Source organism: Alexandromys fortis, unplaced genomic scaffold (assembly GCF_014885135.2).
Source record: "Alexandromys fortis isolate MF-2015 unplaced genomic scaffold, M_Fortis_MF-2015_v1.1 scaffold_9, whole genome shotgun sequence".
Classification (NCBI taxonomy): Eukaryota; Metazoa; Chordata; class Mammalia; order Rodentia; family Cricetidae; genus Alexandromys; species Alexandromys fortis.
Window position 1 is genome coordinate 11,665,096 of NW_026067892.1, and position 17,938 is coordinate 11,683,033.

At 46.9% G+C, this 17,938-nt stretch overlaps 1 protein-coding gene across 10 annotated transcripts in view; it reads right to left on the reverse strand.

Annotated features, from left to right (window-relative positions):
* The window catches only part of Fam13c (family with sequence similarity 13 member C), a 183,339-nt gene that overhangs the window by 28,874 nt on the left and 136,527 nt on the right, over positions 1-17,938 (reverse strand). For all 10 annotated transcript variants that reach the window (XM_050140337.1, XM_050140371.1, XM_050140355.1 and 7 more), the window contains one exon: positions 4,936-5,083. In XM_050140337.1, the coding sequence (XP_049996294.1) occupies positions 4,936-5,083 (148 nt within the window). The remainder of the gene's footprint in view (positions 1-4,935; positions 5,084-17,938) is intronic.

Genomic DNA, 17,938 nt, shown 5'->3' on the forward strand with positions numbered 1-17,938 from the left:
AAGGCAAGACCTATAGATCACCCAGAGAAAACAGATAGTATACATCAGTGTCTTAACTCAAATGGAGAACTTATAAATCAAGGTCTTAGAAAAAGGAACTATATACCAGTGAAAGAATATTTGTAGCCATGGATGTTCCGCTATCTCTGGGGACAGGGGTCACTAGACCTCCCAGTCTATTAGGCATCCTTGGAGAGACAGAACAAGGGTTATGCTCAGCAACACGGCATGCCAAAGTGTCCTTAAGATATTACACAATACACAGATATAAAAAAGGACAGCTGAGAAAATGACTCACATGGGCAGGAATGGCTTGGCAAATAATCCCAAAGGCACCGTCATTTTGTTAAAAATAAATAGAGAAGTTTTGTGCCCATAGTTTTAAGGGCATTTTTTTAAAACTGATACCCTTGTAGATTTCCTTGTGCACTCTTCAAAATGAAAAGCCATTATAAGGACCACCCTCAAGCCATTTTTCACCCCATGACACTAGAATAGGTACTCGCTCACACCAGAGTGAAAATATTTACTTAAGTGTGAGCACTGATCTGGCTCCAGTGAGTTTTGCATCTACCCTACCGATTTCTGTTTCAGTTGCTCTGAGCTGCTAGGACAAACTCCCAGAGACTAAGGCCCTGGTAAACAAGGGAAAATTCCTTTCCCACAGCTCTGCAGGTGGGAAGTCTGAGGTCAAGGCCCCAGTGATGTCAAGCCATTGAGAGAGCCTCTCCCAGGCTACAAATAGCTGAGTTCTTAACTGTACCCTAATGTAGCAGAAAGACAGCCAGCTAACATTTCAGACTCTTCTGACAAGAAACACCCCATTCATGAGGTCTGCATCCATAAGGCCCCTTTCTCCAGGACTTTTACACGGGAGATAATAAGGTTTCAACCAGGAAAATTAGAGTCAATCCATATCAGTTTCTCTCTTACACTACTTTTTTTTTTGCAAGTTACAGGGAGGATGCCCTATGCAAGATTATCTGGGACTGTGACTCCTCGGCATTTGAGAGATATTTTACCCCCAAACCAGGCAGTCCTCCATCAGCAAGAACAGTTCATGGTCCTTTCAATGCTCTCAAATTACCCTCATCACTTTGCTCTCGGGACCCCTGTGTGCTTAAGATTTGTCTATGCCCCTTCTTTGGCCGTGCATCATCACAAATACCTTTTTCACCTTGATGATGATGGATGACCCTGACTGTACGTAAATCCAGAGACATAAGTTCCCTGTAGTCCATGGATAACACAAAGTGTAGTCGGAGGAGCCTTGAAATTCTCTAAAACATTATCCACTTAACTAGTGGATCCAGTTACACAGAATGTTTGTAAAAATAAGACAAATCTAGGACTTCCAAGACTGACTGAGGCAGTGGTTCTCAACCTTCCTAACACTGAGACCCTTTATTTTTTTTAATATTTACTTATTTATTATGGATACAATATTCTGTCTGTGGGCCAGAAGAGGGCACCAGACCTCGTTCCAGATGGTTGTGAGCCACCATGTGGTTGCCGGGAATTGAACTCAGGACCTTTGGAAGAGCGGGCAATGCTCTTAACCACTGAGCCATCTCTCCAGCCCCCCACTGAGACCCTTTAGTACAGTTCTTCATGTTATATGTTTATAACCGTAAAATTATTTTCGTCGCTGCTTCAATAACTGTGATTTTGCTACAGTTATGAATCACAATATAAATATCTGATATGCAGGATACTCTTAGGTAACTTCTGTGAAAGAGTCATTTGATTCCCCCCCACACACAAAAAGGTCACAATCCACAGGTTGAGAACCATTGGTCTAAGGTAAAGCCTGTAAACCTCCATGAGGAAAAATCTTGCTGGTGGTTATGGTGCTCGTGAGAACACATTGTGCCTGCAGGACACCGGGAAATCCCTTCTAGTGGCAGGTGCAGTTTGAAACTAGCTTCCCAGAACAGGGAACCATTTCAAGCATCTGACTGGGTGAGTAGGAATTTTACAATCCACAACCCATCAATCAATTAAAGACCAGTTAGTAGGAATTTTACAGCCCACAACCCATCAATCAAGTTAAAGACCGCCATTTGAACCACCAGACAAGGAGCTACCACTCTTCGCCCAGACCATCAAAATAGGTGCTGTGAAATTTAAATAACATAAATCATTTACTAATCAAGTCTAAAGTGATGCCACTTTTTATAGTGACCTCAATATATACTTATTAATTTTACCATTAGTCATCACTGGTAGCAAATTATATCCAGGAATTGCTATTAAAAAAAAATCACTGGGTAGATTTTGTTCTTCTCATATTAATACCAAGCATGGGTTAGAGGGTAAGACTTTAAGAAAATTAAATTTAAGTGAATATAATCTTTTATGGACTTGTGGTTGGCCATTTATGATCTTATGCAGTCCTCTTTTCACCAGACACTTAAACACATGTGCATGCACACACATGTGCTCATGCACAGGTTCACATACACACATATGTACAGTTCCAAAATGTTCAAAAATAACCCCAGAAATTCATATAGACACTTCCTACCAATTAAGAACTGCTCATCAGTCTATGGACATGGGAGGGGGGAAATCTTACAGGGCCCCACCCTAAACAAAGAACTAGAGGCAACTGTAGGATGTTGAGGGCAAGAAAAATAGCCCTTCCCCGAGAGAGGAGCATCCTAATCGGTTTCTCCAATACCAAAACGTCAGCCCTGAAATAATATACACGCAAGCAATACTAAACAGACTCAGTCAGTTTTGGGGGGGGCGGGGGCAGGGAGTTATAACAAAGTTGAGGAGGCCAGGAATTTACGGGGGTAGTGAGAGGAGCTGGAAGAAGGAAAGAATGGAGACAAAAGTATGTAATTACATTTTAATTAGCAAACACCAAACTGCTGTTCTAAACAGGAGCCTGTGAGTCACAAAATGTTGGGCTTCCAGTGAACGTGTGACTTGGAAGCGTGTGGGACCAAAGCATACTCTGCATACATGAAAGCGTTTTACAAATTCCGATAGTCTTGAGAATTCCTCAGCTAAATGAAGACCCTCTCAGGGTCCGTGAAAACACCTAGCTCTCTATAGTTTTCAGAGTCTAGTTACCTGGCAGCGCTCTGAGTACTTCCAAATTTTCTGCATTTAAAAACAAACAGACAAAACAAAAACAAACAAACAAACAAACAAAAAACCCCAATATGGAAACCACAAGCCCTGTCACAGAGTCTGTTCCTGCCACTAACCATTGAACACAGACGGCATTGCCTGCGCCTCTCTGCCAGCAGCCCCTAAGTAAGTTCAGAATTTATTTACATTTCACAAGGGGGTTTTAAGGCTTGTTCAAAAATCCAGTCAACCCATAATGCAAAATAATCTTGATATCCAAAAATGAAAAATCATCATAAAAACACCAAAAAAAATCATCTCTCTCCAATGCACAATAAATATTAAAGACTCCATGCTATATACTTGGACAGCTAAACCAAATATCAGACAACTCAAAGGTTAATTTAAATTTTTGCTTGAGGCTTCTGTATATGTTGTGTATGCTATTTGTCTTGGGAGAGACAAAAATACAGGGTTGAGGAAGAGGAGGCACACTGTAACAATCTGACTTAAGACATTGATTGGAGTTGCATGAACTGACTCTTGTATTTTGCTCAGCCTGGGGAAGGGGGAAAGGCTTGGTGCTGCCTCAGTGAGGTGATGGGACAGACTCGGTGGACTTTTCCCAGGGGATGCCTTCTCTCTGAGGAGAGCATGGAGAGGGAGGGGTGGGGGGAAGAGAGGACAGAGGGGGAACTAGGATTGGTATGTAAAAAATAAATAAATAAATAATTTTTTTTTAAAAAGGGCACTGATTGGGCCCCTACCCCATTCTTCCTGTATTTGACCCAAACACAGTGACCAATACAGGAGGGGAGCTTACCTACCAGCCAAGAAGACCACGATGTGTCAATGACACGTGGCCACAAGGAAGTCTTTGGCCACTCGCCAGCTGTGTCCCACTAGGCCTCGGGTCCTCCCGCCAAAGAGTATAATTTCACGGTTCACTTCAGTAGGTTTTTATCACAAAATGCATAGACAGTGTCCACATTACAGGAATACAAATAACAGGAACAGCTACCCTTAACAGCTCCTGCAGCCTCTGTCATCAAAATAAATTCCAACACGGTAGATGACTCTCCATCCGGCTTGCTTTGACCACACGAGATGTTCTTAAAAGGAAGTGTGTTGAGGACTGCCGTTCCTGCTTCTGAATCAAATTGCCATTTTCAATCTCCACCTAAGCCCTTTCCAGTCCGGCATCCAGGTTGCTGTCCGTGAGCCTCTAGCCTATTTGTCGAAAGGATAAGCTTCCCCGTTTCGTTTCTACTCAAGTAAATTGGTCATTCCTTCCTCTCTAATTCCTCCTGAGAGAATTAATTTGCCTTTTCTGGGCTAGCCAATCAGCCATCCCCGTGTTTAAAACTAGAACCCCCTGCACCCCACACACACAAACACAATCAGACACATTTTGAGACTTTTTGAAATAAAAACACAGAAGCAGCAAGAACACGGATATGTGATCAGAATGAGCAGAGAGCTGAACACTCACCCCTGCATTTTCTCTTTAATTTTCATGCTACCAGAGGAGAGTGCAAAGTCCCCTGGCTCTCCGTACCTCAAAAGCACTCTAAGTTTTAAGAGAGAACAGACCATCTACATCCAGTAATATAAGAGAACACCACTGCTCCTCACAGGACAACCAGAAAAACCACAAGAAGTTGTGATCCGTGCTTTAAGCTAACTCTCTGTTAAGTCTGCCTTGCAGCTAATCCGAAATCCTCGTGTTCCCTCTCACCAGCCCCTTGGCTTGGGCTTTGATGCTGTATCATTTCCCTGGGAGACCAGGTGGAGGCTAAGCTGTTTCTAGAGTACCGCTTGGGACATCCCCCCCCAGACTCTGCCTCTTACCTGCAGAATCCACGCTGTCGGCAGGCACACTCTGCGTGGCAGCTGGGGCTGGGTCCTTAACTCCGTGCACCTGGCCATCTTCTTCCTGGGTCGTCAGAAACGCAGAGCACAGACCAGATTCGAGGGCTTGGAGCTTCAGCAAGGAATTCTGCCAACAAAAGCAGAACATGAAGCCAGCTAAGTGGATGCCTGACACACAGCGCTGGGTCTGCGGCTCTCCGGCACCTTTGCCCGGCGCCTGGCAGGAACGGGGGGGTCTCCGGCTGACCACAGCTGCTTCGGGTAAAGGAGTTGGTCCCTGAGTCAGAGCTGCGCATTTGTCCACGTGCAGCCTCAATTTCTGGCTCATTGAAATCCCAACGTATACGGTTTATCTGTGACACATGGGACCTGTGATGTCGTCAGCAAGAGACACTGCATCTGGAGAGCCAATCTCCGAAGGTGTCTGCTTCCCAAGTGGAGAGAGGCTTTACGCTCAGCAACGTTTCATTCACTGTACTGACATCAGGAGCCGGATATTAGGCCACTCCCAGGCTACCATTCATAAACGCCAGCGTCCCTCCAAGACACAGACTGCGGCAGACCGCAGCACACAAAGAGTTACTGCTGCAGCGGCTGTCTGGCATCTAGGAGGGGCTTCTGGGCTCCCTCGGGCAGCTGCCTGCGCCTTCTAAAGTTACTTCTCTTTCAGGGGATGCCGCGCCCGCCTCCTCTGGAGATCAGAGTCCAGGAGCCCTGGTCCCTTTCGCCTAACTCAGCTACTCTAGGGAGAGCAATTGACCCTTTCCCGCCTACCCCTTCATGTCGCAGCTGAAATCCTCCCAGGTTCTTGGGAAGAACAAGTCGTGCAAGACTGACGCACCTATGATGCAGCAGCCCCGCAAAATGACTCCCCTAGCAGGTGAAGATGAGTCATGCCTGTGTCCTGGCTGGGCACGGCGACCCCACAGTGGGACAGCTCAGCAAGTCCCAGGGGCAACTCCGCCCACCTGCCTCCAGCTGTGGCAGGGCAGCCAGGGGGAGCAGAGCAATGGCGACATACGCCACCCCGCCGTATTCACACGAATCGCCCCCTCACAGATGACACACAGGGGCACACTGGAGCACCCCACTCCACAGCTCCGCCCCTGCCTGTCCCATATACCTACACACACACACAACCTCCCACACCCTTGCTTCCAACACCACACACACACACACACACACAGACCCTAAGCCCCGAATGCCCTAGGTCACACTGCATATGCCTTTTTGTCCCAACCTCAACCCCCACTTATATACCCAATGCTACACACACCCCACACTCTACCTATCACTCCCGCACACTCATAAATCCCCTGCACTCTTCCTCCTGCCCCACGCATACATCTCCTTCTGACTGCCCCTGTACCCTTCCTCTCCTTCATATACCCACCACTTCATATATCCTCCTCGCCCAATACCCACACATCAACCCCCAGCCCTTCACACTGTGCCAGTGAGTCACACCCTTGCCTTATAGACACTCTCACACGCACACCTAGCCCAGTTATCTCCTCCCACATCACGCTCTCACGCTCTACTGGTACCGGCTCCCCCCCCCCCCAACCCCGTGCCTTCATCCACTGGGCTGATGCTACAGCAGTGTCTCTACATGATGCTTGCTCTCCCGGGGATGTCTGAAACTTCCTCGGGCATTTTGAAGTCAGGGGGCACCTCTGCAGCTCAGGCCCCTCCTCTGCCACACACAGATATGCTCATGAACTTACAGGAACACCACTGTCAGCCCTCAGAATAACCACAGCTCAGCCAAAGCAGCGTAGCCTAAGAATAGATGACTTCCATGGCCCTCTTCTCCCTCTGGGACACGTCCACCGCTGAGAGTTCAAGGTTGCTGAGAGGAGAAGCAGAAAGGAACAAAGGCACCAGGTTTCCAGAAGAATCTAGTCATTGGTGTCCAATCAGCTGGTGGACACCAAGGATGATTCCAAGGAAACCAGCGTGGGCGCTTCAAGAGCACGGGACTGCACTACAGAGTTAGACAATGCCATGGATGTGACCTGGATGGGTCACTGCAGGACATAGTGGGCCCTGAAGAATACAAATACCATATAACTAACTCCATCATTGGGTATGTACCCAAAAGAACTGAAAGTGAAGCCTTGGACAGTCTGTACACACCCACATCTACGGCATTTCAAGAGCTTAGAGAGGTGTTACGGGCTGAATTTTGCCTCTCAAGTTCCCCTATTGGAGCTCTGTTCTCATTGTGACTAAACTTAAGGATAGGGCCTTTAAAGATGTAACTAAAGCTAAAGAGGCCTTAAGGATCAGAACCCAACCCAATAAGACTGATGTACCCATAAAGGCCAGAGGCCAGGGGGACATCAGTCATATATCGAAGGCTCTATGAGAGTCCCATTTGAATGCAACTACCTACAAGCCAAGGGGCATGGCCTCTGGAAAAACTAACACTGCTGGCTCTTTAACACTGCTGGATTTCCTGGGGTTTTGCTGTTTAAGCTACCCAGGCTGTGGTACTTTGCAACGGCACCCTTCAAAACCTAACGTGAGCTGCAAGAACCCAAGTGTCCACAAACAGATACATGGATGCCCCAAACGTGGATGAACTTCCAAAGAACATTCCTCAAAATTCAAGGGGAAGACACGACCGGCATGGGATACCACAAGTGAGATTAGCTAGTTCCAGAAGAAAGAATACTGTGTGATTCTACTCGGTAAGAGAGCAGAAAAGCCATAAAGACAGGAAGCAGAGCAGTGTTTCCCCAGGACCAGCTGGAGAATGGAGGGAGCTGGCTCATAGGTTCAGAATTTCAGTTCTGTATGATGAAGATATGTAATATTATATATATATATTTATTTATATGAAGGATGCTTAGCAATGAGAATGAACTTAGTGTTGCCGAATGGTATGCTTGAAAGTACTTGAGAGGACATGTTTTTCATACTGAATATATTCTACAATTACTTTTTAAAGAATTTTATGTCAAAGGAAGCAGACCTGTCCATGTCTTTCGATAGCAACAGGGTCTCACGTAGCCCAGGCTGGCCTAGAACTCTGTTCACCTTGGGTCATCTTTAATCTCTGATCTTTGTGACCTTGCTTCCAGGGTTGTGGGACTATGGGTAGGTGTGTATCACCGTACCTGGCTTTACACCCAGTGCGGTGGAGGGACAGGACCCAGGACTTCCTGTAGACTAGACAAGCATTTGAACAAGACCCACATTCTCAGCCTTTTGTTATACGGCGCCAGCAGCCTGGCTCAAATGCCTGTGTGCTCTTGTGTAATTTGCAAAGCAGCAGATGGCTTTCAGGGTCCCAGAGAACCACGGGGAATGTGCACCGTGCTCTCTATCCTGCCTGACTGTGGGCAGCTAGCCTGGCTATTCCCAACCTTATCTTTTCATCTGTAAAAAGAGGCAAAAATAACAGTGATGAGTTATGGCCCCTGCCGCGAGGGCTGCTCCCAGGCGAACTGAGGGAGGGTAAGAAAAGCACTTTGTAGAAGTGCCAGTAGGTGGCCGGTCACTCCATCACTGGTGAGGCTGGAATGTCCCCAAACACCAGCTGCTGGGAAGAGGTCTGGCCATGTGGACAGACTTCAGGCTGTGCCATGCGTGACTCATCTCTACCTCCCAGGGTTTCACTTCTGCACCTGCCTACCAGGAACCCCACTCTAGATGACTTTGAAGTCCCCTTCTAACGAGGACAGAGAGAAAATCAAGCGTGTACATACACTGAGAACAGAGGTGCAGATCCTGGTACAAGTAGGTACCTAGCTAGACTTGGGTCTGGAGCTGAACCAAGGACTCAAGTTACACGGACAGCATAGGACATCAATACACAGGGGTACGTCAGACTCAGAAGCTTCTAGACCCTATCTGGGAGACAGACTATGTGTTATAAACCAGAAGCGGCAGGAGTGTCAACAGTTATGGCATCCAATGTGGAGGCTCAACTATCCACAAGTCTCTGGAGGGGTTTACGAGCAGCGGGCTGCGCACTACTTGGTGGCAGGAGACTAGGTAAAGCACTGGGGTGGATAGACAGGTTCTAGGCCCTGCCTCTGGCTTGAGGCTCCTCTCTCACCTACCCAAAGGGGGCGAGGTCAGTCACCAGGCCATGTGCAAAACTTAGAAGTTTCAGGTTTGGCTCAAATGTCAGAGATCATTGCGAGTGCATGGCTGCAGGCACTGTGTAAAGCAAGCAGTCCAGACCGAGAAAACCTCGAAACAGGTACAGTAGGAAATGGGTATAGACAGTCTTAAAGAATAATATTAACAAACAATTTTAAAATAATAGAGAGAATAAAATATAAAAAGGATAGCCCTGTAAGGAAGGGAAATATTATAAGACAGGGAGTTTGGACCTTATATGAGGTTTTTTTTTTTTCATTTTAAATGTTTTAAATGCTACTGAACAGAGAATGACAGCTAGTGAGAGACACTCGATTGTGGAAGTGACTGCTGGATTAAACCAGCCTGCATACAGGCTGTATATAGCCAGGGTGTCTTGGCTTCAAAATGGAAGTTCAGAATGGGAAATATGGTGTGTTGGGGGAGAGGAAACAAAGAGTTGTGGTTTGCTTCACATGGGAGATCTACTTACATGGCTGGGCTGTTCCTCTCTGAGACACTAAACAGAATCAAGCATAAAGGAATGAGGATGAAAAGGCCTAGAAAATGGAACAAGATGAACGAGGTGAACAGCAGAAACACAGGGAGGCCTCTAAGCAGAAAAGAAGACAACTGATGGGGACCAAGGACAAGAAATTAGAACTGAAGAATCTCAGCAGCCTACCTGTCCCCACCACAGGCCATCCCATTCCCCACCACTTCAGCACACAGCCCTCCTCATATCGACACCCTCTGTGGAATGGGTCTGTATGGAATACATCACCCAGTGGTTTAGGATCCCAGGGCAACAGTGCAGAGACCTAACTGTGTTACATGTCTACCCAGGGAATGATGGGAGATATCTTGCCTATCCTGACAGGATGAAGCACCATAGAGCTATCCCGGGGATGCTTGGGATACTGCACAGGCAGGGTCTGTGAAGATGTGCTAGCCCCATGCTGCTTGACTGCTCAAGCAAGAGCTAGGCTCATGTGGAGGCTGAGAGACTAACATCAGCTTCTTCCTCCTGGAGCCTCTAGCCCAGTGAGAAAACAGCCAACAAGCCAACAAATAACAACAGACATTCCTTTCCTAAGTCCATGCCAGAAAGAAATGGAAAGCCCAAGGCAGACAACCCTGCCATTTCGGTAATCAGTCACACCAGACTTAGTGACATTTCACACAAAGGCATACTTTCCCTTTCCAAGAAAAATGAAGGAGCGGTCTAAAGGCTACCTCGATCCAGCCCTAGATCCTAGACAATGGCTCTGGCTAGCCTGCTCATGTTTCCCAGGTTTACTTCCAAAGGCCTCATCGTAGGGCATCTAAAATCAGCAGGCAGACTGAGCAGCGGGTGATGATCCTCTTGGGAATGACAATTACCCCTGCCTCTCCACATGGCCTTGTGAGAAGCAAGCTAGAGAGAGAGGTCTGCACCACCTAAGTGCGGTTTCCCAAGCTAACTCCTCCTCACACAATAGAGAATACGCATCTTGTTTTAGAGAATACTCATTTTCCTTACCCGGCAATCACACAGGTCCCACTTCAGTTGGGCTAAGATGGTGACCACCCACATGGGGTGGGGTGGATAATAAGAACTATTTTAAGGTGCCTTCATCCGTGAGTGTGCAATTACAGAACGCGAAACATTCGCATTTGGTTTCTAGGAAGGGATTTTATGGCACCTCCCGTCCCTTTGTGTTTCCAGGAAGTGTACGTAGATCTCACGCTGCTGTGAAACAGAGCGGGCAGGAACCTTGCTGAAAGCCCTGTGTACAGGTCAGTTCCCAGACATCCACTCACAGCTCTAGTTCCACCAGTCTGCATGATCGCAGGCATACACTCCCAACTCCACATGCACAATCAGCAAGCACAAGAGACCCTCCCTTTGCGTCTGTTCATTTACCTCCTCCCTGCTCCGACACTCCCAGGCCCCGGGATCCTATTGGACATCATCCTATGGGAACACACGGCAAAGGGGGCAACAAAGCAAGCCAGATGAGCACAGGCATTCCCCTCCCTTTTCTTCCTACCTGCCACGCTATCCCACCATGACAGACTCTCTTTTGAGTTGTCTGTATTTGGTAATTTGGCAATCACTACAGTGGTCTACTTGTTTGTGGGCTCTTTGCGGCTGGCTCCCTAAGGGCTGCAACTGTGGCTCAATTTGTCATGTTGACACTGTATGGCAGAGTCAACCAGAAAAAGAGACTGCCATTACCTATCCATCAGATTTATTTATTTATTTTTACCCTTAGCTGGCACTTAGAGGGTGCTTGCGTACACACTCTGAATATCTAATCTGAAGGCCTTCTAGTACTCTGGTTAATAAACTGCAAGATTATTTAAAAGCTCACTGAGGAACTTACAGAAAATATCCATGTCTCCATATCTCACCCATCTTTACTCTGATTTAGGAGGTCTGGAACAAGATCACCTCAAGACAAGTGCCCAAGGCCTATGCCCTATCTTCCGGGACCCTGACTCACTCAAAATGGTATCTTGGTTCCCTGCTTAACACCACCGAGCCCAGACAAAAGTCCTTTCCCCTGCCATTGCCACAGCAATCTGCCACTCCCACTGTCTTCCAGCCTTGGCCTCCCTCGGGACCCGCACCCCCACACTAGGAGTATACAACACGAGGTGCGTAAAACCAAGAGGCCACCTCCCAGCGAGCTACTGATAGGCTCTCAATGTCCTCATCAAATGAAATGGGGCTTCTTTCAATACTGATGGCTCTAAAGCAACGGTTCTCCACCTTCCTACTGCTGAGACCCTTTAACACAGTTCCTCATTTTGTGGTGACCCCCAACCAGAAAATAACTTTTGTTGGTACTTCATAACTGGAATTTCACTACTGTTATAGATCATGTTTTTCTGATGGTCTTAAGCGACCCCTGTGTAAGGGACCTTCAACACCCAAAGGAGTGTCGACCCACAGTTTGGGAACCACCACTCTCAGGAGAAGCCCACATTATCTCTCCCTGTAGACACTGGCTGTAGCTAGTCTCCTTGGGGACTGTATACTTATAACCCAGAATGTTCTGCGTCAGGCTACACCTCAGCTCTCTGTGCAGGATGCTCCAGCTCTCACTCCCTTCCCCCAACAGAATTTCAACATCTAAGCAGCAGCTACTCACACCAAGAAGCCAGAACGCTGACCAAGGTATCCACGTCTTGACTGCATCCTGTCAGCACTTTTTTGAAAAAAAAAAAAAAAAAAGGGAACAACACAGCAAGAGCACACCGTGACACAACCGCACCCCCTTTCAGCTAGAGGACTTCAGCCTGGGAATGGGAAACCCCAAACCGTCTCATCTCAAGGTGTCAGCCTTGCTGTCCTTAGTGTACAAACAAGCAAAGCAGATGAGAGAAAATGCTGTTTGGCAATCTCATATTCTGAGTCAGAGGAGCTCTAGCTAAGGCTTTTCCTTCCCTAAATGGAACAGACTACATGTGTTGCTAATGAGTGCCCTTCCCTGGGGCCTTGCTGAAAATCACGGGTGTTGTGAAGAACCCACTCCTTGCCCTTCAACATTGGCTGTTTCTCATCAGATAACAGTTACTCTACGTTGTTGCTCATGTGGTAGTGGGGTGTGAGTGTATGTGTGTGTGTGTGTAAGTGTGTGAGAGTGTGTGTGTGTGTGTGTGTGTGTATGTGTGTGTGTGGCCATTTCTGTAGCATTTGACATCAGTCTGAAAAATCTTGAAAACTAACCTCAGTGAGCTGGGACCATGGCTTGCTCAGTGGCTAAGGGCACACACTGACCTGGAGGAGGATCCAGGTAGAGTCCCCAGCACCAGACCAACTTACAACCTCCGAAAACCCCAGGGGAGCTCCAAGGAGGCCCCTTCCGGCCTCCAGAGGTACTGCTCTCATATGGCAGACAGATTCGATGGCATCACTCAAAATAAACATAATCATTAAAAATGGCTAAACTCAGTAGGAAGTGGACACTAGAGAAGCCCAATGGCCCCTTCTGGTGCATTCTGTATGGGTGAGCAAGCCATCCATCTATGCCAGGTCCCAGCCCTTTCTTATTTCTGAAGACACTACCTTAACCCGCATTCTGGATGTTAGTGAATATTGGAAACCAGCAACTGCTCTGACGGAAGTCATACGAAATAAGTGACGCTCTTGTGTCATTAAAGGTGAAAGGTCGTACTGGAAACCATTTTGGTGTTTCCTCAAACACTAATATTTTGTTAGAAAATACGAAGACTCATCTTCCTGTCCTGAAGCTTGAGCTTTGTGGCACGAAGAAAGGCAATGTCCTAACATGCAAAGAGGGCAGGAGCAAGGACAGCCAAGTCCTCGGGCAGCGGTTCTCAACCTGTGGGTTGCAACCCCTCTAGAGGTCAAATGACCCCTACACAGGGGTCACCTAAAGCCATCGAAAACCACAGTATTTACATTCTAATTCATAGCAGTAGCAAAGTTACATTATGAAGTAGCAACAAAAATAGTTTTATGGCTGGGGAGGAGGGTCACCACAATGTGAGAACTGTATGAGAAGGTCACAGCATTAGGGAGATTGAGAGCCACTGCTCCAAGGTAGTGATTCATGTTCCCGTGAGCCTCCTGGGGATTGAGTGACAGAGCTCATTTGTTCATCCAGCCCCTACTCCACTCTCTGTAACAATGCCGGGGCTGGTTATCCATTCACCTCTCAACCACTACTGTTGAAATAATTACTCATTAGGGGAAAATTCCCAACAGGCAAAGCTCCCAGAAAAAAAAAAATGATCTTGGGACCCACAGGCTTGTATATGTATTTATATTAATGAAAAAGCTAGTCATATACTTTTCCTTCGTAGAAAACCCACGGCCCACATTGTTTCCATCTTTATCCTCTCCTCACAAAGCAGCAGAGACAGAAGCACAGGCTGACCCCTCGCAGCTATGGAACTGGACAGCCCTTCTCGTCTTTCCCAAACAAGGGGTTGGGGGGACAGTAGCCCAAAGAGGAGCAAACACAAAATGGAACAACAAGGGAAAGGATGGAGATGTCACACTGGAGCAAAGAATGAGAGCGATGGTCACACCAGAGCTGAGTGGGGAAAGTGTGACAGCTGATACGCAGGAAGCAAACACGGGTGAGTCGGCCGCTTCTCCAAGTCTACATCAGATGGGGAAAAAAGATGGTGGTCACCGGCTTCCTTTTCTTACAGCACCATTTAGGATCCCCTTGAAGGTGAGGACTCCAGACCTCGTTCCCCCGAAAATAAGCAGCCAGGATGAAGAGGGGCCTCGGAAGGACTGGGCAGAACACCAGGCCTAGAAGCAGCCCTGTTTCCTTGCTGTATGCCTCAGTCACCTGGGAATGAGAACCAGGGTTCACACCATGACAGCGCTGGCCACAGGAAGTCCCTGCTGACACTGACAACAAGAAGTGGCTAAAATTAAATGGATCACAGGACACTGAGAAAGAACCCTTGGTAGGGGAACAAGGTCACTTCAACTCAAACTCAAAACCAAACAGAAAAAAAAAATGAGCCGGTGGCATCCTGCAGTGGTCCAGCCAAGAGGAAAATTACCTGGGAACGCGTGTTTCCAGAGACTAGCATCCAATTATCCATCTTCTACCAACAGCATCCCAGTGTCAAACATGACCCTCATCCAGCCAATCAGCTCCTTCCAAGCCCCCAAGGTCATACTGAATAGTTCAGAAAGGACAAATGCCCCCATCATGAATGAGACTCATCGTTAAGGAGCCTTTCTAGAACTTCCTAGTTTTAGAAGACTACAATCGCACTATGTGGCAGGCATGACCCTAAAAACAACCCCTAGCATCTCTGTACCCTGGTCATGCACACACTAATCTATGCACTGCTATAAAGGGATTTTCCCCCCTGAGGTAACTGAGCTCTAACTGAGCTGGTCAAAGATACAGTCGTTATTTGTGTGTGCCTAGTCAAATCAAGTAAGAACTTTACAAGCCCTCAATCTTCCAGCTGGTGGCAAGATAGCCTCATCGAAGGAATTGGGAGCACAGGCAGATGTCAGTGCTATAGCTGACTGGAGGATGAAAAGGGCCCCCTTAGCAAGTGTGGCAGACTCGGGAATCCAAACACTAAGCCCAGCTGCCAAGCAGCGAAGGGGCAGAGACGACAGCCTTGTGACAGGAAGCTGAGTTAAGGCAGCTATGTGAAGGATCTTGCACATGGGCCCTACTCCAGATGAGAACTCAGCCTGGCAATTTCTCCTTCGTGAGAGCCTGAGCAGAGCAACTCCCCCTGCTTCATACAATGGGGGTTAATCCATGAGGATCTGAAGCCACTACGCTCTTGGTAAATCACCAATAATAGTAATAGAAAACTTAACTGGGCGTGGTGGCGCTTGGGGAGGCAAAGGCAGGCAGATCTCTGAGTTTGAAGCCAGCCTGGTCTATGAAGAAAGCTCTAGGACAGCCAGAGCTACTTAGAGAAACCCTGACTAGGGGAAAAAAGTAGTCATAGAAAATTCACATGTACTGAGATGACTGGACATCAGAATAATACGTCAGTAGGGAGGTGCTGGCCAAAAGATAAAGTCAGGATAGGAGAAGAAGCCCAGAGATGGATTTCCATAATGGGTTTCTAATCCCAGGATCTAGCCAAGCATGCAGCCCGTCCCAGGCCCAAATGCTCAGATATGTCATCATTAAAATACTGTTGTTATTAAAGCCTGAAATCGTTGACCTTTTGTCACATGAAAACAATCTCTGATACTTCAAAATATTCGTCAACAGAAACTGAACTAAGACCCAATGTGATAGGCTGGGTGTTCACTTAAACTGAAAAACACAGCTGAGTATTCTAACAGAGGGAACACTTCTCAGCCAGCACAGGAGTCTCCAAGCTTTTCACAGGCTATTTTCTCAGAAGTAAAGCAATTTGGAAGGAGAAAGACATTTCAATCCAACCGTAAAGACAGTCTTCCAAATTTGTGGATTTTTTTGCATCCATGAATTCAACCCACCACAGGTTAACAATATAATTTTGAAACTGTCTATATTTGCTGCACAGAACCCGTTATTACTTTCACAATGCAGGATAACAATTATTTACTCCGGCTGTATCTTGTATCAGGTAATAAGCAATCTAATGACAATATAAAGCACACGAGGAGCCGTGCGGAGGTTGCTCATGAAGACCACACCATTTTACACAAGGGCTTGGTAATCCGTGAATTTTTAATTGGGCAGTGGGGGAGGGGGGGGCTCTGAAACCAATCCCAGAAGGATATCAAGAGATAACTGTATCTTCTCCAGGTCTGCATGGCCTGGTGCCCAAATACCTCTAGCATACATTGTGGGTGCTAATACGCATACATGTCCTCTTCACAGTGTCGCATATAGACACATGCAAAGACCAAAAACAGTACTCCAGTGTCCCACCGCTCCGCTTTTAACAAAATCCAAGTACTGAGGTATTTTTATACCAGAGAAACAAGGCATATAACGCTGAGTTACGACCACCAACATAAGTCAACAGAGACTCAGCAACAGTGCTTCGTGAAGGGAGGAGTAATATTGCGTGTTGATGTTTTTGTGAGGACTTAAAAACATCACCTTCGCACAATTACATAGGCTTAGAGTTAAGCTTTCTATTGACATCAGATCATTGAGTATTGGTTTCATGTTCATCTTTATCTTATCACATAGATGAATTCCGGAAATTACAATGGTATTCTGCTGTTGCTTGCATGTGTAATGTCCCATCCTTGACCTGTCCAGGCTGACAGATCCCAAATGCAAACTAGCTCATATTCTATGATGTGCAGTCCGGGGTTTGGACAAGAGCTGTGACATCTGCCACTCAGTGGGTCACCAGGGTTGATGCAGCTGCTCCAGGGGGCTAGTTGGTTGATCCCCTCTCTTCACCATCACTCTGTGTATTCCTCACCTGGAGCAGCATGCTAAACAAGGAAGTTAACCTAATACTACAGAGAGGGGCCATCTTCTGTCAATAGTACATGAGTATTCTTCTTCTAGAACCAGCTAACCATCTCTCAAAAGCCCAACATGGCATGGTTGCTTGGTGGAGTGGGGTTACCTTAGATTCCTTTATCAACCTGTAAGTTTCCTCGTGGCAACTGAAATCAGAAGTGGAATTTATGAGGAACAGAGAGTGAAAAACCATCCTCATTCTAGCTTTGAAGTGCTTTTTGGATCAGGGATCAATTCATATTATGGACATGACAGAACAGCCCGGACAGGAGATGAAAATGGATGAGAAACACACTGGTTTCTAGTCTGGGTTTCTTAAAGGGTGGGACCAGACAGCTCAGGTGAAAGTTGGACTGTGAGCACTGATTCACAGCCCCAGAGGCACCTGAAGAGCAAAGAATAGAGACTAGAATCCTAGCAAAAGACCCAAAGTGGAAAACAAGAGCCTCTAGACTGGTGGAGAAAGTGAGATTGATCATCCCCCTCCTAGGAATACTTTTCTGTATGTACATCCTACATTCATTAAAACAATATTCCGTGTGTGTGTGTGTGCGTGTGTGCGTGTGTGTGTGTGTACCATAGGATCATCACTTAGAGAAATATAAAAGGGTTCTTTCGTTAAAGAACTGAGTGTTCTGTTAAGTTTAACACACATTTTAGATTTTTCACTCTCTGGGATGTTTCCAGCAGTGAGTGTGGCCACACCATCCCTCACACCAAGGTATTAGCCTTACTTCTGCTGCCCCCACTCCTAACTGCTCTACATTCTCTTTCCATGTCCCAAACTTTCATCACAGCACAACCTGTGTGGAAGAATATGAGCCTACACACACATCCATCGCAGCGCAACCTGCCTGGGAGAACGTGAGCCCGCACACACAGCCGGCCCCATGGACCGGAACAAAACCATGCTGAGCACTCATGTCCTGTGTTCCTACATCAGGCCCAATGGAGCC